The sequence below is a fragment of the Petromyzon marinus genome, chromosome 25 (genome assembly GCF_048934315.1).
Source record: "Petromyzon marinus isolate PM22_M1 ecotype Great Lakes invasive population chromosome 25, UKy_Petmar_22M1.pri1.0, whole genome shotgun sequence".
In the NCBI taxonomy this organism is placed as follows: Eukaryota; Metazoa; Chordata; class Hyperoartia; order Petromyzontiformes; family Petromyzontidae; genus Petromyzon; species Petromyzon marinus.
Window position 1 is genome coordinate 13,787,010 of NC_133691.1, and position 19,685 is coordinate 13,806,694.

Sequence of the window (19,685 nt, forward strand, 5' to 3'; positions counted from 1 at the left end):
AACAATACCATGAAGTGAAAAATGCGTCTTCACGTTTTTGTATGTTAGAGGCACCTGATCCCATTGTGCAAATTGCACATTTCCATGACGGGTGCTAGGCCATCCAGATGAAAACCCACATTAGCTCACCGCTGATAAATCTGTGCGTGCACAAAAATGGTTGTCAAGCGTATGCGTAATTTGATCTGTGCGTGCATTTGTGTGAATTTATACGCGTGTGTCTTTGCATGTCTCTGTGTGTGTGTGTTAGTTGTGTGCCTTAGATCGACTCGGCCTCAAATGAGCTCCCTATGCGATGTGTAGATATCGCCACTAGGGAGACAAAGGCGACCGGGCGTGGTGCTGGCCACCCACCCCTCGTGTGCTTTGATAATCGCTCGCTGAGAGCACTTGCCCTAAGTCTGTTAAGGCTATACCAGGGATATTTGTCTGAGTGTGTAAGTTTGTGTCTGGGAGTTTGTGTCTTTGTAAATGTGTGTGTGTGAGCATTGGTTAGAAACACGGCCACCCGAGGTCGATTCCCGCCAAATAACGGGCGAATTTCTGAACCGATCCCGGCCCCTGCTCTAGGTCGACTCAGCCTCAAATGAGTACCTCGTGCGGTATGTAAACATCAGCACTGGAGAGACAAAGGCGGCCGGATGTGTTGCTGGCCATCCACCCCGTCGCGTGCTGTGCCGGCCTTAATAGTTTCTCGCTAGCAGGACTTGGCCCACAACAGTCGGTTAAAGCTATATGGGGAATCTTTGTCTTTGTATGCATGCGAGTGTATGCGTGTCTTTCTCAATGCGTGTGTATTTCTGTCAGTCCGCCTGTCCGTGTCTGTATATCCATCGCCATCGCTGCGTCTGTCTGTGTTGTTTCTCTGCCTCATTACATAACGAGGCAGTGGGAGCTGTGGAGCTGTCGTGGCAAGGGCGCCGCCTCCCTCCTGCCGAACCCGCTCCCCCGAGTCCGCCTCCAGTAAATCCCCGCTGATGGATGAGCACGGATTAGTCGCTATTTCCAGCAGAGGGCGCGGAGAAATCTACCCCTCCACGCGAGAAGATGCAGCAGTCGATGCAGAAGCAGCAGGATTGACGTGTTCTTGTCTCCCCGTCTCCAGTTGCTCCTTGAATCATTCCGAACAAATTCACCGAGACCTCCGTGATAGTGAAATATTATATTTCCGACCGCACGATATGGGCAAGATTTTTTTGAAGTTTGTGTTGTTAGGTTCCCTTATTCACCCCCACCTCCCCATGGATTTACAACAGAGACAAAGTGTCAGTTCGGACCTCATGCAAGGCAGTGCACCACCTCGCGTGTTAGAGAACGGCCCACGCAATGAGCTATCACAGAGCTACTTATAGCTCACTTCAATTACCTCTTTGTCCACGCTAAGGGGCGCTGCACTTCCCTACGACCTCTGCAATGAGGGCTGTTAGTTGCACTATAGGCAAACCGATATTTCAAAATTGTCCAATCTGGACATTAACCAAGTTAAGCATCAAACGAACTTTAACGTGATTCTTTTTTTTAACCAGTCACTGGTGCCCGTGCTCACTCCAATAAGTCGCCACACTTAAGGACCGAGTTTAATCTCAAGCGGGAGCAATAATTCTTAAGGCAATGTTCTTGATAACAAGCCATGTGCTCTGGCAATGGGCATGGTGCCCACGTTCCACAGTGGCACCTGTTAGGAAATGTGGCAGCGCATCCGTTGTGATGACAGGTCAAGACCAAACACTCCATAGGTTTAGAGAATATATTTTTTTTACTTTTCAGTGCCACCTGTACATTGAGAACCCCACCTCCTCCCTCACTCTCGAGTTGAGTACAGATAAAAAGTACAGGCCAGGATGCGAACTCGGGTCACCTGGTTCATAGCGCAGGTCGCTATCCACTGTACCACCGCTCTCGCTAGGGGTATTACAACATTCAGATGTATTGGCCGAATCAATACAAAACAAAAATCAGGTGCAATTAAAGTAGTATCACTCAGGTGCTTCTCATTTATGATCTGGTCAACGGACTGTACGTTGATACAAAAAAATCAGGACATGTCATGGGAGTAAAAACTAATATTATGCAACTGACAAAAACTGGGACTTTGATTGTCCTCGGAAGACTTACGTATTTCCCAGGGAAGGCAGCTACTTCTTCAACAAGAAGGGCGGTATTCTTTGGGTCTTTCGGTAAAGTCACGTAGATAGGTTCAAAGAAAAACCTATCTACTTGACTTTACCGAAAGACCCAAAGAATATGAATTCCTGCATTCACGAAAGCTTTAAGTCAAGAAGGACGGTCCCTTAGAAAACTAAAGGTGGTAATCCTACACCCAAATCGTCTTAAGCTATGGGCGAGAGAGGGACCTCACTTCGATGGACCACATTGAGTCGGTCAATGAAGAAGAGGCGGTGAAGTTGTGGGAGGATCGATACAATCTCAGACAAAGGCGGGGGGGGGTAACGACACACTGCCCACTTGCCTGTGCAGAGACGCCACCTAGCGCTTGTGGTGCCGCTTGTGAAAAGCACATCAGCAGAGAGAGCTCTTGCGCAGATTATCTTGCGGCGCACAAGGTGCAAGTTAAAGTGTTAGGTGAGCTGGATGGATATTTTGGGCACTGCCTAGCTGAGCTTACATGCGCTGCAGTTGTCAGTCTGTTCCCACCAAAGTAATGCCAGTACAAGCATACACAGCTGTCCTCGCTATAAGTGTCTCTCCAATAATATCTGCTCGCTGCCTCGTGCTATAATCTCAATCAAACAGCCCACGCTGATGCGAGCACGTGCTGCTTGTGCCACCGGCACACTCCCCAGGCCCCCACCACCCACCAAGCTCTCCGCGACTTCAGCCCCCCCCCCCCCAACACACACACATCCCAGCACCATAAAACACACAAAAAACACACGCGCGATGTGTTACCGTTGTGATGTGATTCCTCATTTAGATGTGAAAAAAATTCCCACTCGCCGTCTGTTTACACGGATACATGCATTGGTTTTCAAATGTACAGTGCACGACCAAGGGTGCATTGCTTTGCTTATATCTATTAAACTGCATGCCTTGTGTTTTGTATGGTCCGACTTTTTTTGCATTCGCGTAAACTTAATTTTATCTGCAGTGTCCCTGCGACGCCTTCATCGATGTGGATGGCGCGCTACATAAATCAAGACCGACAAATATACGGGAGTGGGGGGGGGGGTTTCCACGTTCGCGTGAGAGTGGTGTTTCAAAAGCAAAGTCTCGGTTGCAACGCGGGTTATCATCCGTGTCACCGCGTTGTGAGTATGCACACCGTGAGCGCACGTGTTGTGCAATTTAAACGGGGGGGGGGGGGGAAACATTACACGCAAACCGCCGCCTCAGTGTAAATATTGAGATTTTTTTTAAATTAGCGTGCATTTTCTTTTTTGGTTCAGTGTGCTTGAAGAAGGCCCTGAACGAGCGTTTTAACCCGCCAGCCATACATGGAGCGCTGAGGCGCGGGTTGAGTGTGTGCCGGTGTGCGCACACACATGCGCGCGTGTGTACATACGCGGGTAGAGGCGGCCGTGGTTATATCGGGCTCGCCGTAACGCGAGGCGCCCGCCGAGGCCAAATTAAACCCCTTTCTGGTGGTTCCCAGCCGGCCATCGCATGCGCCAGTGCGTGCACAGAACGGGCTCGCTTCGGAAATCAGATCAAACGCGGAGGCAGAAGACGCCGACATGGGGCGGCACCACCTCCACCACCTCCTCCTCCTCGCCAAAATGGCTCACGCGTTGGAGCTGCTACGCCCGTGCCTGCTGTGCTGAACAGCTAGCCCCGCCGCAGTCGACGACACGGACGGCACGTGCATGTCTTCAATATTAATTCAAAAGTGTAACTCGCTTCCTCCAAGACCACCGTCGTGCTGTCGACTCCCCCCTTACCCATGGTTGGGTTTCAGGCTCAAGTCTCTGGCCTGTATCCTCCGCCAATTACCGACTCTCGTCTCTTCGTAAAATAACGATGCCCACTGCTGCTGTACACCGTACAGTGTCTTTACGTGTGGTCACATTTTGATGCTACGTGAATCCACATGGTATGGTAACTGGCTAATGCTCACCGCTTGAATGAGTAATGCTGATCTCTGCTGGTAGACCTGAACTCGCGGTGAAAACGTGGAGCCCATTCTCGCCAAAGGACACCAAAGACTTATCTCAGAAAGTGGTCGCTTAATTTATCCACGCATGAAATGATGGGTTACGTTTACCCCTGTCCGGATTTGAGCAGGCAACCTTCCAATTGTGAGGCAAGGGTTCTCCTGCAGAGCATCAACCTGTTGGATGATGACAATGAAATGGCCATCATCATGATCATCAAAGAAAAATGGGACGCAAGCTGACGGTTACACAAAGAAGCATGGCGAGATGCATGGTTGTAATTTCACCGAGACAGAGAGAGGAACAAGGATAATAAATTAGAGTCAGGGAATGATAACACCATCTAAAACATCTGACAAGTACACGTTAAACATTGGACACGTGCACCACACACAGATAAAGAATCCCCGTGTAGCCTCCATAGACTGGTGGAGAAAGTGCTGTTAGCGAGCACCCGTGAAGGTGGGCATAAGTACACTGGTGTGGCCAACACTAGACCCGGCCGCTATTGTCTCCCCAGTACTTATGTTTACACACTGCACCACACTCATTTTAGGCTAAGTCAACATAGAGGAGACCCCAGGACTGTTTCATATAGTCTCCACTGATTTTGGCCGTCGAAGGGAATTAACTCGGGTGGAGTCGGGTTCATAGCAGTGTGCGAACCACTATCTCACCGCACCACACAGACACGACCCCCATACACACGAGCACGCACTCACACAAAGACGAGACGCGCTGGGCGCTCCATGAGAAGGAGTCGGCGTTTCCCCGCGGGACGAGAAGCCAAGAGCAAATGAAATGCGGCAGCACTTTAAGAATCCTCCTTTTATTTAAACTGTAGTAGCCACATTTCCATTGAACCCATTGTGAAACATAGGCAATAACAATACAGGAACAAACGTGGCAGGACAATCCAGAAACTTTTAAGTGGTGCGCGAGGAGGAGGAGGGGCCCATTCCACCCACTCGCGCCCTCCACCTCCTCCGCATACAACCTCCAGTATTCCTAATTTCACAGTCACCGCTTCGTTTGCTCGAATCGAACGATTTTGTGAAAACATCGAATAACGCCGTGATGTCGGTGAGAAAAATCCTTCGAAAAATCCACCCGTCGAGCGACTCCGTGCGCTGTCGGCCCTCGGTCCGCTGGTCGACCGACCGACGGACCCGCTGCGCGCGTGTCACGTACGGGAAATCTGGACTTGTGAGCAGAAACTGAAGCCAGTCCCTTTCTCGTGATGGCAGTTTAGATAAAGCACACTTAGCAGCATTCCATTCCACAACTCCATCTCGCTCTAGTCTCCTGAACACGGGCTTTCATAAACCGTACAACGCTCTGCCGCCTTTGAGTCGCGATCTCTGTTCTCCAGATTGTCTCTCAACATATATTAGTGAATATATTATCATGTTCATTTAATTAACAATATATCAACAACAAAATTAATAATAATTAACCAAGGAAAGAAAATCTCTTCCCCCCCCCACCCTTCCAAACCACATCGCACCGTCACTAGTTTCAGCAAAATGTCACTTGCGTTTCCATTTGGTGTCTTCTGCAGAGGACCGCACGACTGGCCCACCACCGCCACCAGAGGAGGTGCTTCCACACCCAACAACACACCCAGATGTCCACCCCGAACCCCACCAAACTCCACCCGACTCTTCATTGTCGTACTGCACATGAGCAGCTGCCCAGCGGGCAAAGGCTACCTGTGTAGGAGCATTCCTTCTGGTGCTGCAGTTGTGTTGAAGGTGGAGTTGGTAGTGGTTGTGGCGTTTTTGCTGGCGTTAGTTTTTTGTGGTATCAGTGGTGTGAGTGGTAATTGTGGTGCTCATTGGGTTAATGGAGAAGGAGTTTGTGTGGTGTTGGTTATTGTCGTGTTAGTGGTGATGGTGTTATTGGTGTTTTTGGTTGTTGTGATGCTAGTGGTGGTTGTTATGGGTTGGCGGTGGTGTTTTGATGGTGTTAGTGATAGTGTTGGTGGTGTTTACGGGGAGCGGTAGTGTAGCGGTAAGTGTGCCGTGCTATGAACCCAGCGACCCGGGTTCGATTCCCGCTCACGGTCAACACCAGTGACTGATCCAGGGCCTCCCTTGGTCGACTCAGCCTCAAATGAGTATTGGTGCTGTGTGTAAACATCGCAACTAGGGAGACAAAGGCGGCCGGACGTAGTGCTAGCCACCCACCCCCTGTATGCCGTGCCGGCCTTCTTAGTTGCTGTTAGAGCTATACGGGGGATCTTTGCCTTTGGTGTTTTTGGTGATTGTTGTCGTGGTGGTGGTAGTGGGTTGGCGGTTGCAATTTTCGTGGCGTTGGTGGCTGTGGTGTTACTGGTGGCGGTGGTGGTGGTGATGACTCTGTGGTGCTGGCCTGCCGATGTTTGCATGACTCGGGGCCTTGCCCCGACCTCTGAGGACCTCCTAGCAAGTGAGCTCGGCTGCTCTGAGGCAAAGCACGAACCACAAATCTCTCCACCCAGGATTATTTTGGGTTGCCCAGGCCAGACATGGCCAATGAAGTTCTAGGAGAACAGAGTGGAAAAAAACACACTAGATAAATTAATAAAACCCAACTTGCCATGCCTGACAAAGACACCCATCAGACCTGGCCTGGCTCATTTTAAATAAAAGGGCCGTCTAACTAAACCCTCTAGTTCACAAGAGCCGAAGGTTTGGCACAAAGTGGCTTTTTTTTACAAAACCCTCGGCTCAACTTTCAAGTATCGCGACCGTCATTTTTTTGTTGAAACGTCAGCGCGTTGCAACAACGAAACAACGTGAGATGATGATGAGAGAGTGTTCACACTGAGGCGAGGATTCAATTGCAGCACCCGCCGCCGCGAATGACGCCGCCGCATCCGATCGCATTAAAGCAATAAAGGTGTCTGCTTCCACACCAAGAAAAATCAAACACCGCAATCCATACCTGTGCCTGCTCTCATAAAAACACCCGACGTGGATATGTGCCGGTGCTGTGGCTTTTGCGTCTCTCGGACCTCTTCGTCTGTCCACTGGGGTTGTCATGTTCAGACGACCGCAGAACTTCACAGAGCACGTTTGAGATTTTCCTTAAATGTTAATTTGTAAATAAGTAATTCATAGTTCTCAGTGTCAATGTTATTTGAGTTGCATTCAATGTTATTAGGTATTCATCTGAAATAAAAGCTGAGCTCAGAAAACTTATCGCCTACTCTTTTTGTGTGTGTGACGCTGCCACGCTGGCAGTGGTGCATAAAAGACAAATATCAAAAACTCCACGCATTCGTCAATAGAACTGTGGCCCTGAAAGGTAAACAAAATCGTGAGCGACGTCCCGGGCAATGGCCCTTCTTCCGTGCCCCAAATTGTATAATCTGTTTGCGCCACTGGTCACGTGAACTCCCTTGGAGTCACTTCCTCGATTGCGCTCTCTCTGTATGTTTCTCCTTTGACTCGAGGGGGTATAAAGGCTTTTGGTTCTGTTCACAGCTGGTGTAGATTTTCACTGCGACTTTTTGAAATCTATTTACAAATGTAAATGCACGATGTGCATGACCTAACAATCTGCGTTTCTCTGGTTGCGTTTATTTGGCAGCTGCATTACCAAAATAAAATCTGTCTAAAAATAATTATTCAATGTTTTCACTGCCAACTGCCAATACAAGATCGTGTTTGTTATCTTGATCTTTCAGTTTTTGTTTGTTGCAAAGCTCAATAATTTCCCAAGCAACTGATGATTCCTTTAAATTGCCACTTCTATGTGGAATAACGAACACTACATATTCACTGCTGAAACAATCTATTTATTAACATTCAAATAGATTCGATTCAAAACCCAGCTGCAGTGCCCTACGCGCTAAACGTGAAGTGCACTCAAGAGGCAGGGCTCAATGAGAAACGCTTTCAAAATCCTCTTCCAAAAAATCATTTTCAGGACAATAACTGTCTGAGCCCCTTGGTTTACATGACACCCCGTACGGCCACTTTACACAAGTCCCAAAAAAGGCCCACTCAGACAACTTGCGCCAAATCTCAGCCAGAGATACAGCTGCGCACAAATCCACACTGATGATGACTATGCAGGCTGAATTTCCACAAAACATCTGGGAGACACGAGCCCACAGCTGCAAATGAAGCTCGCCCATGTAATCTCTTTCAGAGTAAAGTACACCAACCAGGCACGCCAAGGAGCACTGGCCACTCTCTGCGTTAGATCAAAGCCAACAAGGCAAGGCCCTGCCCAGCATCTCCAGGCCAGTTCTGTTTCTGAAAGTGACCGTGTGTGCAGGCAGGCACCGGGAACGGAACGCGGAACTCACGTTAAAACAAAAATAATAAACCGAGTATCCTACATTCCAAGGCCCAAAAAACGGGTGAGTAACATAAAATATTCACAGAAAACTGCGTGGCAAGGAAGAGGGTAAGGGTGAGGGTTTCGGTCATCCGCGATAATGAAACAGTCCCAGCAAACGTCGCTCAACTCGGAGAGAAAAAATTTAAACGCGGCCAAAAAGGCCTGCATAAGAGCTACGTGCGGACGAGAAATATGATGCAGGAGAGTGGCATCTCTTCCGAGGAAGTGTCCTGGCTAATGGGAATTATAACTTGTATGAAAAGTAGCCTCGGGCAACACAGTGGAGACGAGTTGCAAAAGTAGATTGGAGTTTTGTTTTTAAAAAGGTACTTACAGAAACCGCATTTCATGGCAGAGTGTCACGAAGCCGTATCTGTTCTGCAGGATCTCAGTTAGATAGCATCGAGAAGCTGCTGATACAACGAACTCTAAATCTACAAAACGCTCGTGATATTCCTTCTTAGCCCTTGATTCAACCAGATCGCCTTGGTCTTAGCGTTTATCGTCACTGAAAAAGGCAAAAAACGTCACTGTTTAACGAGCTCTATGTTATAGGCAAGCAAATTCACAACGCACATTATCTTACAAAAATGTGTTTTTAAAAACCTGTTCGGAAGTACTCTCTTGTAAGACGTTAAAACCTTTACTTTCCACGACTTCGCGTTTCTACAGAGAAAGAGCTGAAACACAAAGCCCTTGAATTATTTGTTTCTCAATCTCGCTCGTGCAAAACATTGCTGCCCCGGTCACGAGCTGCGCACATCAACCCGGCGGCGGCAACCGCCTCGCCGCACCCCATACTGCCACCCCTCGCCGTGACACAAACGCCACCGCCGTGGGGCGGCACGACCCCTTGACCTCACCGGGGATGGCCGTGACTATGGCGTCGGCTGCGGCCGCCTGGCGCGTTCACATTCACCGTCGTGCCGTCTCCAAACGCGTGCTCGCCCTACCCTGGGCTCTGGGCTTTGGGCTACATTCACGGGGGCTAGGTGGCCAAAACAGGCCTGACCTCTAGAACCGACCATCTCTGCACAGTCACAACCCCCACAGCGATCCCCAGGGTGCCCACCAACCCCGAGAAGCGGCACAATGGAAACCGCTGTTGCCACTGCCACCACTGGACCAAGAACAATTGCCCTCTACCTCTGCTCCAACAGAGACAGTCAGATTCTCCTGCTGCTGCTGTACGTATGGCGATGGCCGGTACATCGAGGCTGGACAGCCCGATTGCTCAGAGGAGCAGGAGCAAAATGAGGGTGAAAGAGGAGGAGGGAGAATTGAAAAATGCAGGAGAATAGGCAACCAGAATTAATCTCAAAATCGTTAAGGTTTAATCTCAAGCTGAACTTGACCCATGTTGAGGGAAGTTCCAGGCAGAAAGCTCAAGGGCGTCTCATATCCTCCACAAACTCGGGCCGCAGTATTGCGACGCTGTCGGCCCCACGATGGAGAGGAAGCGTTGAGAGAGCACAAAGATGTCGCAAATACCGACAAAGGAAATAATATATAAATAGAATAACAAGGCAAATGACAGAAAATGCTTATATATTTTTTTGGGAATCCACATTGGTTATCTTTCATGGGATAAAGTGTACATTTGTTTAAGAAAATATGGGGGAAATAAATCGCAACATTGGGTTTAAGCGGCGGGAAAAAAAAAGTATTAATTTTTTTCCAAAAAGTAATGCGATAGTCAAGCAAAACAATATGTTTTGCTGGTGCAAGCGACTGACGAATGCAACATGCAGCAAACAACTAGCGGTTACCAGCCATGTTGCAAGTACTAAACAAAAATAAATCGGCTCCAAGCGTTCACATTTTTCAACAAATCTATATATATATTTTTTTCTCTTTTTAAAAATTTTGAACAGAAATGCATGCACCGGTCCCTCCCACCGTGAGGTCCTCCCACAGCTGCTGGTACAGAACATGCACTATTGCTGCCGCCCGCTCGCCCGCTCGCTCACACGGGACGGGTTTCATGGCTTCATAAATGTCCAACAGGGCCTGCACCATCAGCTCTTCTGCACTTCTTGTGCCCTTCCCTGCCCCAAATCACTCCTCACTCTGCCCCTCTGCGGTGCGACACATCGCGAGTGTGCCGTCGTTCGGCCAACAACACATCTTGGGAATCGCACGCTCACTCGCTCACGCCAGCCAAACAAGCGTCTCGCACGACCGTACCGTGCGATCGCGCCTGTAGCGATCGCGCCTCTACGTTGGTCGGTACCAGACACCGCTTGGTCGGTCGCAAATAGGCGGTGATTCTCTGATCGCTCCTCAGTGACCTTCCCCCCTCCCGACCGCCGCCACGTGCCTGCGACGGGGCCCGCTTGCCACGGCCACCTCGCTGTGGCGATTTGCCACCACTACCACCGTGGAGGGCGGTCGCACCTCACCCAGCCTCCTCGAGCCGCTCGCTGGCGGGCGGCATGCGGGACGCTGGGGCCAGGGGTAACGGCGACGGCGGTTGTTGTTGTTGTTCCGAGTACCAAGGTGGCGGCTACCGGCCGTTAATGGGGGGGAGAGAGGAGGGACTGGGGAGGATGGTGGTGGCCGTGGCAGCGGCGATGGTGGTGGCGGTGTGGCAAAACCATCCATGGTGGCTCAAACGTAGCTGCGGTTCTGGTCGGCAGTCTCGCAGGCGATGCTGCTGTGGGGACAGGGAGAGAGCACACGGGGGGGGGGGGGCACGATGAGCAGGTGCGCACTGTGTACGTGCCCTGCGAACACTGTATGTTGCATTTCAAGACCGAGAAAGGTCACATACTAAAGCCACTCTGAATGCTAATCGCTTGGTAATGAGAAAGATATATAGATACATACCTGTGTTTAAGGTGATGGAAATAAGCCAAACTAAACAAAAACTAAATATATTGCCATTGTTTTCTCTGTGTAGTCATAAATTGCCAAAATCTAATTCTCAACCCACGACAGTTGAGAATCTGGTTTAATTACAGGCGGCTGAAACCCAGATTCGTCCTGGCATGTCAGTGCCAGCTCAGTGCTCCAAAACCTAAGCGGCCCACCTTTGGAGTAAATGTTCTCGCGGAGCACGATGCTGGCTTGAACCTAGACTGGAACGAGGGAACGTCGCGGCGGTGGTTTTTGACCGTAACCACACAAATCCCCGCCAGCTTCACGATGTTCTTTGTGGACAAAGCCTCCACATCGATAGAGGTGGTGGCGGCGGCGGCTCGTGACTCAACCACCTCGTGGTCAGAGAAGGCAGCAACAGCTCAGGGGCAAATGCGGCAGCACGCGGTAGGAATTGCGCTGACCCTGGGCCGTCACCACGCCAGGCCTCGTGGGAAGCAGCGCGGCTCATGGCACGGCTACGGCTGGCGGAAGGAGGAAGCCATGAGGAGATATCTGGGGATCGTTAGCCGAAACCTGACACCGAGGTCCTGACGTTCAGACCGTAGGGAAGACTCTGTTGTCAGGATCTCCGCGCCCGCTCCTGCATTCCTTTGGACCAATTCCCCCAGTCTCGGCGCACGCCCGCAGCTACTGGCCCACTGGGCCGAGACCTTGGCCGAGCCGATGGCTGTTATCAAAGTTCATATCGTTGTTTTGTAGCTTGAGACACTGAGGAGGACACGGTCCCCTTTCACCTTGAGTAACAAGCCACCACCACGACCACCGGGAAGGAGAACTGGTGTGGTCAGCTGTGACCGGGGGAGCGAGGAGAGGGGAGGTGGGGGGATGCGATTAAGGTATCAACGGCGGTAGCGACAAACCTGCACAGGGTGGCGGGCGTCAGGTGAGGATGTGCACGAAGAGAACGGCAAAGCCCAGGACCAGCAGCATCACCATGGCAACCAGCACTGAGCTGGAGCTCTGCATGGGTGAGGCGAAAGTGGTACAGAAGGGGGTGGGGGCCATGGGGGAGTGAGGGGTATGATGTGGGTAGGGAACAGATGGGAGGATGGGGGTGAGGGAGACAGCTAGGGTTGCAGATTTTTCCAAAAATCCACCCCGGACATATTTTCAGTCAGCCTAAGCCTATGGGAACTGTGCGTTATGCCGATACAAAGTTTTACACAATCCCGGCACCGAAACACAATGCAAATCTATTCCTGCCGTGTGAACACAGACACCAATTCCCTGACAGGTGGCAACCCCAGGTGAAGTTCCCTTCGAGGCCTAGTCATCACCCAGAGGCCTGCACGATGGATTTGAATGCACTGGCTACCCTGGTGATGAGTGCGGTCTGTTTGAATCATACCGCAACTACGTGCCGTCTGCTCACAGTGGACGTTAAAGATCCCCTCATGTCACTCGGAAGAGTGGGCCACTGTGTGCTGGCGTCATGGTCCAGAAATAACTGAAATTTGAATTTACGCAAAAATAATTTTATTCAAGACGCTCCCAGAAAGGAATCACGAGACTCGGTAAGGCTTTCTAGGTGAACCAGCGGAGCGACGGTCGGCCGTCGAAACGCATGAAGCACACTGCGCGTGCACACACTAATTATCTTATTTTATTTCTCACACGATGACTGCTCCTGATACATATGCTGACGTCACTTGCTAACCAGCGTGGAGTCGGAGGCTGGAGGGGTCTCGTGTGGGGGGTGGGGGTACGCGTGTATGGTACAAGGTCGCCACAGAGGCGTTTAAAAAAAAATGCATTCTCAAAACATCGCGAACACCACCTACATCTGACATCAAAAAATCGTGACATTCCCCACGACACGGTGTGGTCACAGACGGTCATATTTTCTCCCCGAAGCCCCTTCATGAGCAGTTGTGCGATTGGTGTGTTGGTTTTGCCGACAAATCCCTGCCTTCCAACAATTCTGTCGCTCCCCCTCTGACCTCACCTCTGTTTACACCTCCCCGGCGCGACAATCAATCCGGAGCAATCTCCTATTGCAGGTCAACATTACGAGTCTGCGTAAAACACCACGTGTGTGTAATAAACATCAACGAGACCGTGCAGACCCAACACTCGCACGCGCCACTCTGGCGGAATGCCGAGTTCCACTTCTCATTGTGGCCAGTGGCCTCCGGTAGGAGTCGGCAATCAGAAAGAAGCAGTGGTGGTGGCAGCGGCCGCCTTCGTTAGCAGCAGACAGCGGTCTGGCATTTACAAGAGAGCCCTGGGAATTGGGTCCGTGTTGTGGCTTGTCTCAAATTGGAATGCAGCTGTGCATTTTCGCAAAACTGGAACTCATCTTATGGGGATGCCTCGTTAACAAATGCTCCCCCCCTCCCCCTGCCGCGTTACAAACATGAAATCCCGCGGGGGAACCGTGGCCCCTTGTTCGACATCGATTATAGCCCGGCGGCTCCTCCGTGGCAACTGCCGGATGCCGCACGCCGGTTTCTGGCATCGCCCAGCGTCCAACATCCTTTGAGCAATTTTTGGATGGCGAACGCTTCCGACGGTGTGAGATGATGTGGCCTCCCAAGGATGCCGTCGGTAATGACTGCATTTACCGGTCACAATTACAGCACCGCCAAACGCTGGGTGCGGTGCGCCACTGAGGCCGCGACGGTGGCTGGCCAAACGACGCAACGCGCAAAATGTGACACTCACAGTGGCGTGGAACAAAAACCACTCCACAAACCACAGCACTACTGGGCCACGAGCACCAACGCCGTGATGAGATTAGATGTGATGATAAATCTGTGGCCGAGGCAGCCAGGTTTACAGCTGCCTATAGCTCCCCACACAGCTCCCTCGTTCCCCACGATTAAATTGGATCTGCCGACACAGTCTTCCTTCGGCAAGGAGCGGGCTGCGTGCAGGTGACGGCGCTACCGATGGGCCGAACGCGAGAGACGAGACGAGACTGACATAGGCAGCTGTTCGGCAGCTCCCGCACAACATCGCCGGCTCCAAGATCTCTCCCGTGGCCCCCCGACAGACACCACCACCCCCCTCTCCTCGCCCTCCCCCCCGTGGGGAAACCTGAGATGCTTCTGACGCAGTTACAAACACCCGTCCCCTCTTAGCTGCGCACATACATGTGCTGCCCAAAATATCGTGCCACAGCGGCCTTGCGGCGGGCTCAGATATTTTGTTACGCCACTGCCGTCTGTTAATCAGGGGCGGATTGTATCCGCGCATCGCCGCTAATCACCGCCGCCTACAGATTCGCGATCGGCTGCTTTGATCCACGGCCCTCTGATCTCACCACTAACCGCTTTCAGCTGATGTATAAGGGTCTCAAAACCCACCCACTCCGCGCCTTGTCTATGCAGAGTATCTGCTTGGCTATTCATCACCCTAACCCTTCAAAGAACATTCTTCATCTCTAAATGATCTACCCCCAAAGGGCAGATCCATGGTTTGAGACCCCCCTCTCCTCAAATCTGACCACTCAGCCGCTCCTTAACATCTCACAACCGCCATGTTCCGTGCCCACTTCCCGAGACACGGCTAGAGAATGGCGGTTGACGTTGTTTCCTGGTGGCTATCCCCCAACAGTGGTGTTTACGACAGCATCGCTGGATGTGGTTAAACGTCATTCCCATGACAACGATTCGAAACATCCGATGTCCACACCCGCAGCTGTGTGTCAATATCACAGCATGGCTTCTGCCAGGAGCAGGGAGCAAGAAAACCGTGATCTTGAATTGTAGGCGGCGGTCGCCAAATGCGATACAATCCACATTTGTTTTTGGGGCGAGGCCACGTGGCGGTAGGTTTCATGCCATCGTTAACCCCTTCCAATGACACATGCGTTGGAAGTGAGCCACAATTTTGGCAGCTGGTTATGTCGCGATGGACATTTAGGCAGAGCGAAGTGAAGCAGCCTCACTCAATTTCCGAGCCCGTTACACGGATGGAGCTCGTTACTGGATGGGGTTCGTTACCGGATGGAGCTCGTTACCGGGTAGAGCTCGTTACCGGATGGAACTCGTTACCGGATAGAACTCGTTACCGGATGTATCTCGTTATCGGATCAGTGACATGTCATCGTTTGTCGATGACAAATTCACAGGGCCATCGCCCGAAACATCACCCATTTCATTTATCTCTCTCAGGCCGAAGTGGCACTGATGAACGTGTTTAGTATTCTTGTTATGTGTCCTTGTATGCATGTATATTGAACTTCTTTTGCACCGTACATAGCCAACCCTGCTAATCGGAGGTGCGATTATGTACCGTTGCCAATGCTGCATCATCTCCACTCATGACACGCAAAGTGCTTGCCACAAAGGAACCACAATATCTCGCTGATCTTGTCAAGGAGCATCAACTATCACGTGAACTCCGGTCATGCTCGCAGCGGGTTTTGGCTAGACATTGAACAAAGTAGGTTGCTGCATCACACACTTTCAGTTCTGCTTCTGCGGCCGTCTGGAACGCTCTTCCTTCCGATATTAGGAAGCCACTCAAGCAATGCACTTGTAAATCTCGACCGAAAACTTATTTAGATAGAACGGCTTTTTGTGTTGTTGTCCTTGGCTACGTTAAGTGCAAAATAGGTTCAACATACACACATACAGTAGTTTGTCAGATTTGATGATGAAAAAAAGGATAGGCTTTTCGACAAGTGTTGAGATGTTCAAACACCAAATAGACATCCATCAGGAGGCATCATCAAATATGCATTAACCACACACGCCTGTGGTAAAACATGCAAACAAGCATGCTTTGATAATGTACGCATTGTCCTGGAAACTGATCGGCCTACATCAGAGACAGCCTTCCTTTATGGCCTTGTCTCAACAGTGTTAGACCAAAGAACACCAAAAAGTGAACAGCACAAAGACAATACAAAAATAAAAAGCAATCGTTAAAAAAAGGGTCCCATAGATTTCTCAGATTAGTTTTTTTGGGTTGGATTACGACGGAGTTCATTCAGCTCCCCACAGAGCTGGAGCTTTATCGGCCGCAATTTGATGAACGGATTTGGCCACGTACAAATAATATCTGTGCGAGCGTGACAATCATGTCAGGTGGTGGAAGCTTAACCATCAGATTGTGACCGGTGGCACCAGACGGTGACCGGTGTCCCTCCAACCGGAGCGGGACTCCGCAGTCACGCCGTCGGCTTCGCGCCATCACAAGACGAGGGATGAACGTCTGGCAGAGCAGCGCGAGCCTCTGCGTGATTAAAGAACGGCCCACGGTGGCCAATATCGCGAATCTCCCAACGTCAGACCAGGACGACCCCCCGCACCTCTCGTCGCTCGCACCACGCGTGTATAATTTAAAACATAACGAAAATATTTGTTGCAGCTGGTGATTTCGTTTTTTTTTAAAGGTGACCTCTCAATTTCGATCAAACGATGGCGCAGTAATCCTGATGAGCCTCAGAGTCACAAAACTATTTTATCAGGACTTTTTTTTGTCTTCGTGGCAGAAGTGATTCAAGTGCCCAGACATCAACAAAAGGGGTAGCAGTACGCACAGCCTCACACAGATAGGTTTAATAATCTGTTTATAATCTGACATCTCATGGCCACCTCGCAGCCCAAGCCCGCAACACCTGGAAAGCATTGGTCGCTGTTCATCCAAGTATTAACCAGGCTCAAGCTTGCTTTAGCTCCCGAGATCTGGTGATATTTGGCGCATTCAGGGTAATTTGATCTCAGGCGAGCGTGAAGCTTGCTCTGCAGCCCGAACAGCTATATACACGCACGCACACATACGCAGGTGCACGAACACAGACACACGCACATGAGCATCCACAACAACAACCACCATTCGCTACTAAGTGGCAGTGATATAACCCTGGAGCTTGTGCCATCACTTTGTGCACTTTGAGGCCCCCCACTATGCCAACCTGCTGCATTTCAGCTGCCCGGCGCTCCGCTGAGCATCGCTCCTCTGCCTCAGTTGTTGGAGGGCGACTGCCTGGAACTGACTAGTAGCATCCTTCACGAGCCTCCTCCATAGAGGCCGATCTTGACACCGCTGGTACCAGTCTTCGGCAAGTCCACTCAGCTCCACATTCTCCTATACTGCATCAGTCCATCTCTTCTCCAGCCCGTGTGGCTTGGCATGTGGGCTACATGACCCAGCCTTGCCTGCCGGAGGAGCTCACTAATAGGAATGTGTCCAGATCTTTCAAGGATTTGTGAGCTCCTCACACAATCCAGCCTGGTTAAACCCAGCATGGATCGTAGGCAGCCAACACCACCTGTATGCACACAAACAGACAATGACCCCGTTTAGCATTTAACAGACCGTTGGATCAAGTGCTCTAAGCGAGCACCTATGAAGGCCGGCACGGCACACGAAGGGGTGGGTGGCCAGCACCACTTCTGGCGGCCTTTGTCTCCCTAGTAAAGATGCTTACACACTGCACCAGGTACTCATTTGAGGCTGAGTCGACCTAGGGGAGGCCCAGAAGCAGTTGAGATAATCGTCACTGGTGTTCGCCGTGAACGCACACACAAAGACATTCACGTATACACACACGTGCATGCAGACACATGAACACACGGATGCACGCCTACAAAAAACCGCATACACATACATGCACACAACATTCACTCACATACACGCAAGCGCTCATCAAGCCACACCAAACCACGCATCCCACCCATCGCAGCCTCTTGATCTGCACTCCAGCCCCCCATCGCGTGCGCTGCCCGTTAGCCTGGGTTCGGGCGAGCATCATCGCGGCGACGGTCACTCTCTCTCCGCTGCACAGTGGACTGCGGCGGAGCCCGCACGATCGGATGTTTGAAAGGAACGTGCAGCACAGCGCCATTATTCGTCATTCCCCTGCTGTGCGGGTCCCTAGGCGTCGGGACTAGCTGATGGGATGACATGAGGCGAGGCATCTTGTCTGCTTGGGGATATTGTTTACTTCACCGCACTGATTAGTGTGGGGTAGTAAACGTGGGGAGTGAAGTGGCTCGGGAACACAGATGTGCGGTACAACTACGGGCTGCCTGCCCTCTGCTGCCCACTGCATAGCCCCGCAGCCTATAACAACCTTTTCATGGATGTTGGTTGCTTGTTCGAGCGCTACTGCTTAGTTTCCGAGATGTGACGAGACCAGGTGAAATCGGGCGTTAACCGCTGCTCGAAGATCACGCTTTTATCCAACCCCGAGAACTATTCGGTGCGATTCATCGACCGATGCTGGTGAAATGCCTCCTTTTCTTCGTGGCTGACACGTCTCAGCAGGGAACAACGCGGCGCTCCGGCTCCATTTGTCCTCATTAGCGAACCGCCGGCACAGTGGACAGAGCGAGACCGCTCGTTCACTCGCTCACTCAGGAAACCCCAGGAACCCCGGCCCACGGGTCTGCGCTGGCAGTTATTTGGGTCCTCCCTACTGTCAGCGAGCGACACTTAGGTCCCGATTGATGGGCGCTCTATCTGCACAGGTATCCCTCGATTTACAAACGTTCTTCGGATTACGAAATTTTGCGTGAACAACAATTGACAAATTATGGTCACTTTTCGATGAACGGAATCGAATTTGAGCCAAGAAATGTCACTACGGCACACTTCGTGAGATCACCAAACAAGAAGCACCCGGAAGCCTGCATCATCCATCCACAATAGCGTCACACTGTCCCTACAGTACAACAGTAACGTCTCCACATCACCTTTCCACTCATTCCAGCATGCAGATTTGGTGAGTTCCCTGATGAGGTTAATTATTTTTCTTTAAAATGTATTATTATTATTGAATTGTTTAAAAATGTATGTTCTTTATTATTTTTGTATTGTAAAAAGTTATATCGGTGTATATTTTTAGATTAGGAATGGAGTTGAAATCACTGTCTGAAACACATCCTGAATTTTTTAATTAAATGAAAGGGAAAAGTCAATTCGATTTACGAAATACGCGTGTTTTTTTGAAGAGCGCATCCCCTTTCGTAAATCGAGGGATACCTGCCGTGCATGGTGAGCCCATCTTTGGCCTCAGTGATGCGTGGCTCCAATTGAACTGGCCTCAACCTTGGGGCAGTTCAAAGTGTGAGGAGATGAGAAGGAGGGGGGGATGGGGAGGAGGGTCCCTGCTGATGACCAATGCTCACCGCTGCACCAATCGCTCACGAACAATGTCCAAGCACCGCTGCTCGGGTGATTTAATGATCACGATGGTTGTTGGGTCGCATATTCCGCTAGCTTATGTAAAACATAACAGGCTAAATAAAATAATAATTTAATTCACCATTGCTAAAAGCAAAAGGAAGATTGCAATGTTTTGGCCGACAGGCCTTCTTCAGGAAAATGCCCCATCAACCCAAATAAAGATTTATATTCACCTGGTGACCCGGTTATATTATTCCAGCACTTTGTTTTATA

General features: G+C 50.6%; 1 protein-coding gene across 2 annotated transcripts in view; it reads right to left on the minus strand.

Moving 5' to 3' along the window:
• Positions 1-4,925: 4,925 nt before the first annotated feature.
• Positions 4,926-19,685, minus strand: part of LOC116945810 (junctophilin-1-like) — an 80,635-nt gene continuing 65,875 nt past the window's right edge. Inside the window, exons 7-8 of one of the 2 annotated variants that reach the window (XM_032960349.2) lie at positions 12,191-12,290; positions 4,926-11,100 (exon numbers count right to left, since the gene is read on the minus strand). In XM_032960349.2, the coding sequence (XP_032816240.2) occupies positions 12,210-12,290 (81 nt within the window). In that variant the 3' untranslated portion in view covers positions 4,926-11,100; positions 12,191-12,209. Of the gene's footprint in view, positions 11,104-12,190; positions 12,291-19,685 lie in introns of both variants that reach the window. The other variant, XM_032960348.2, reaches the window with a different exon arrangement.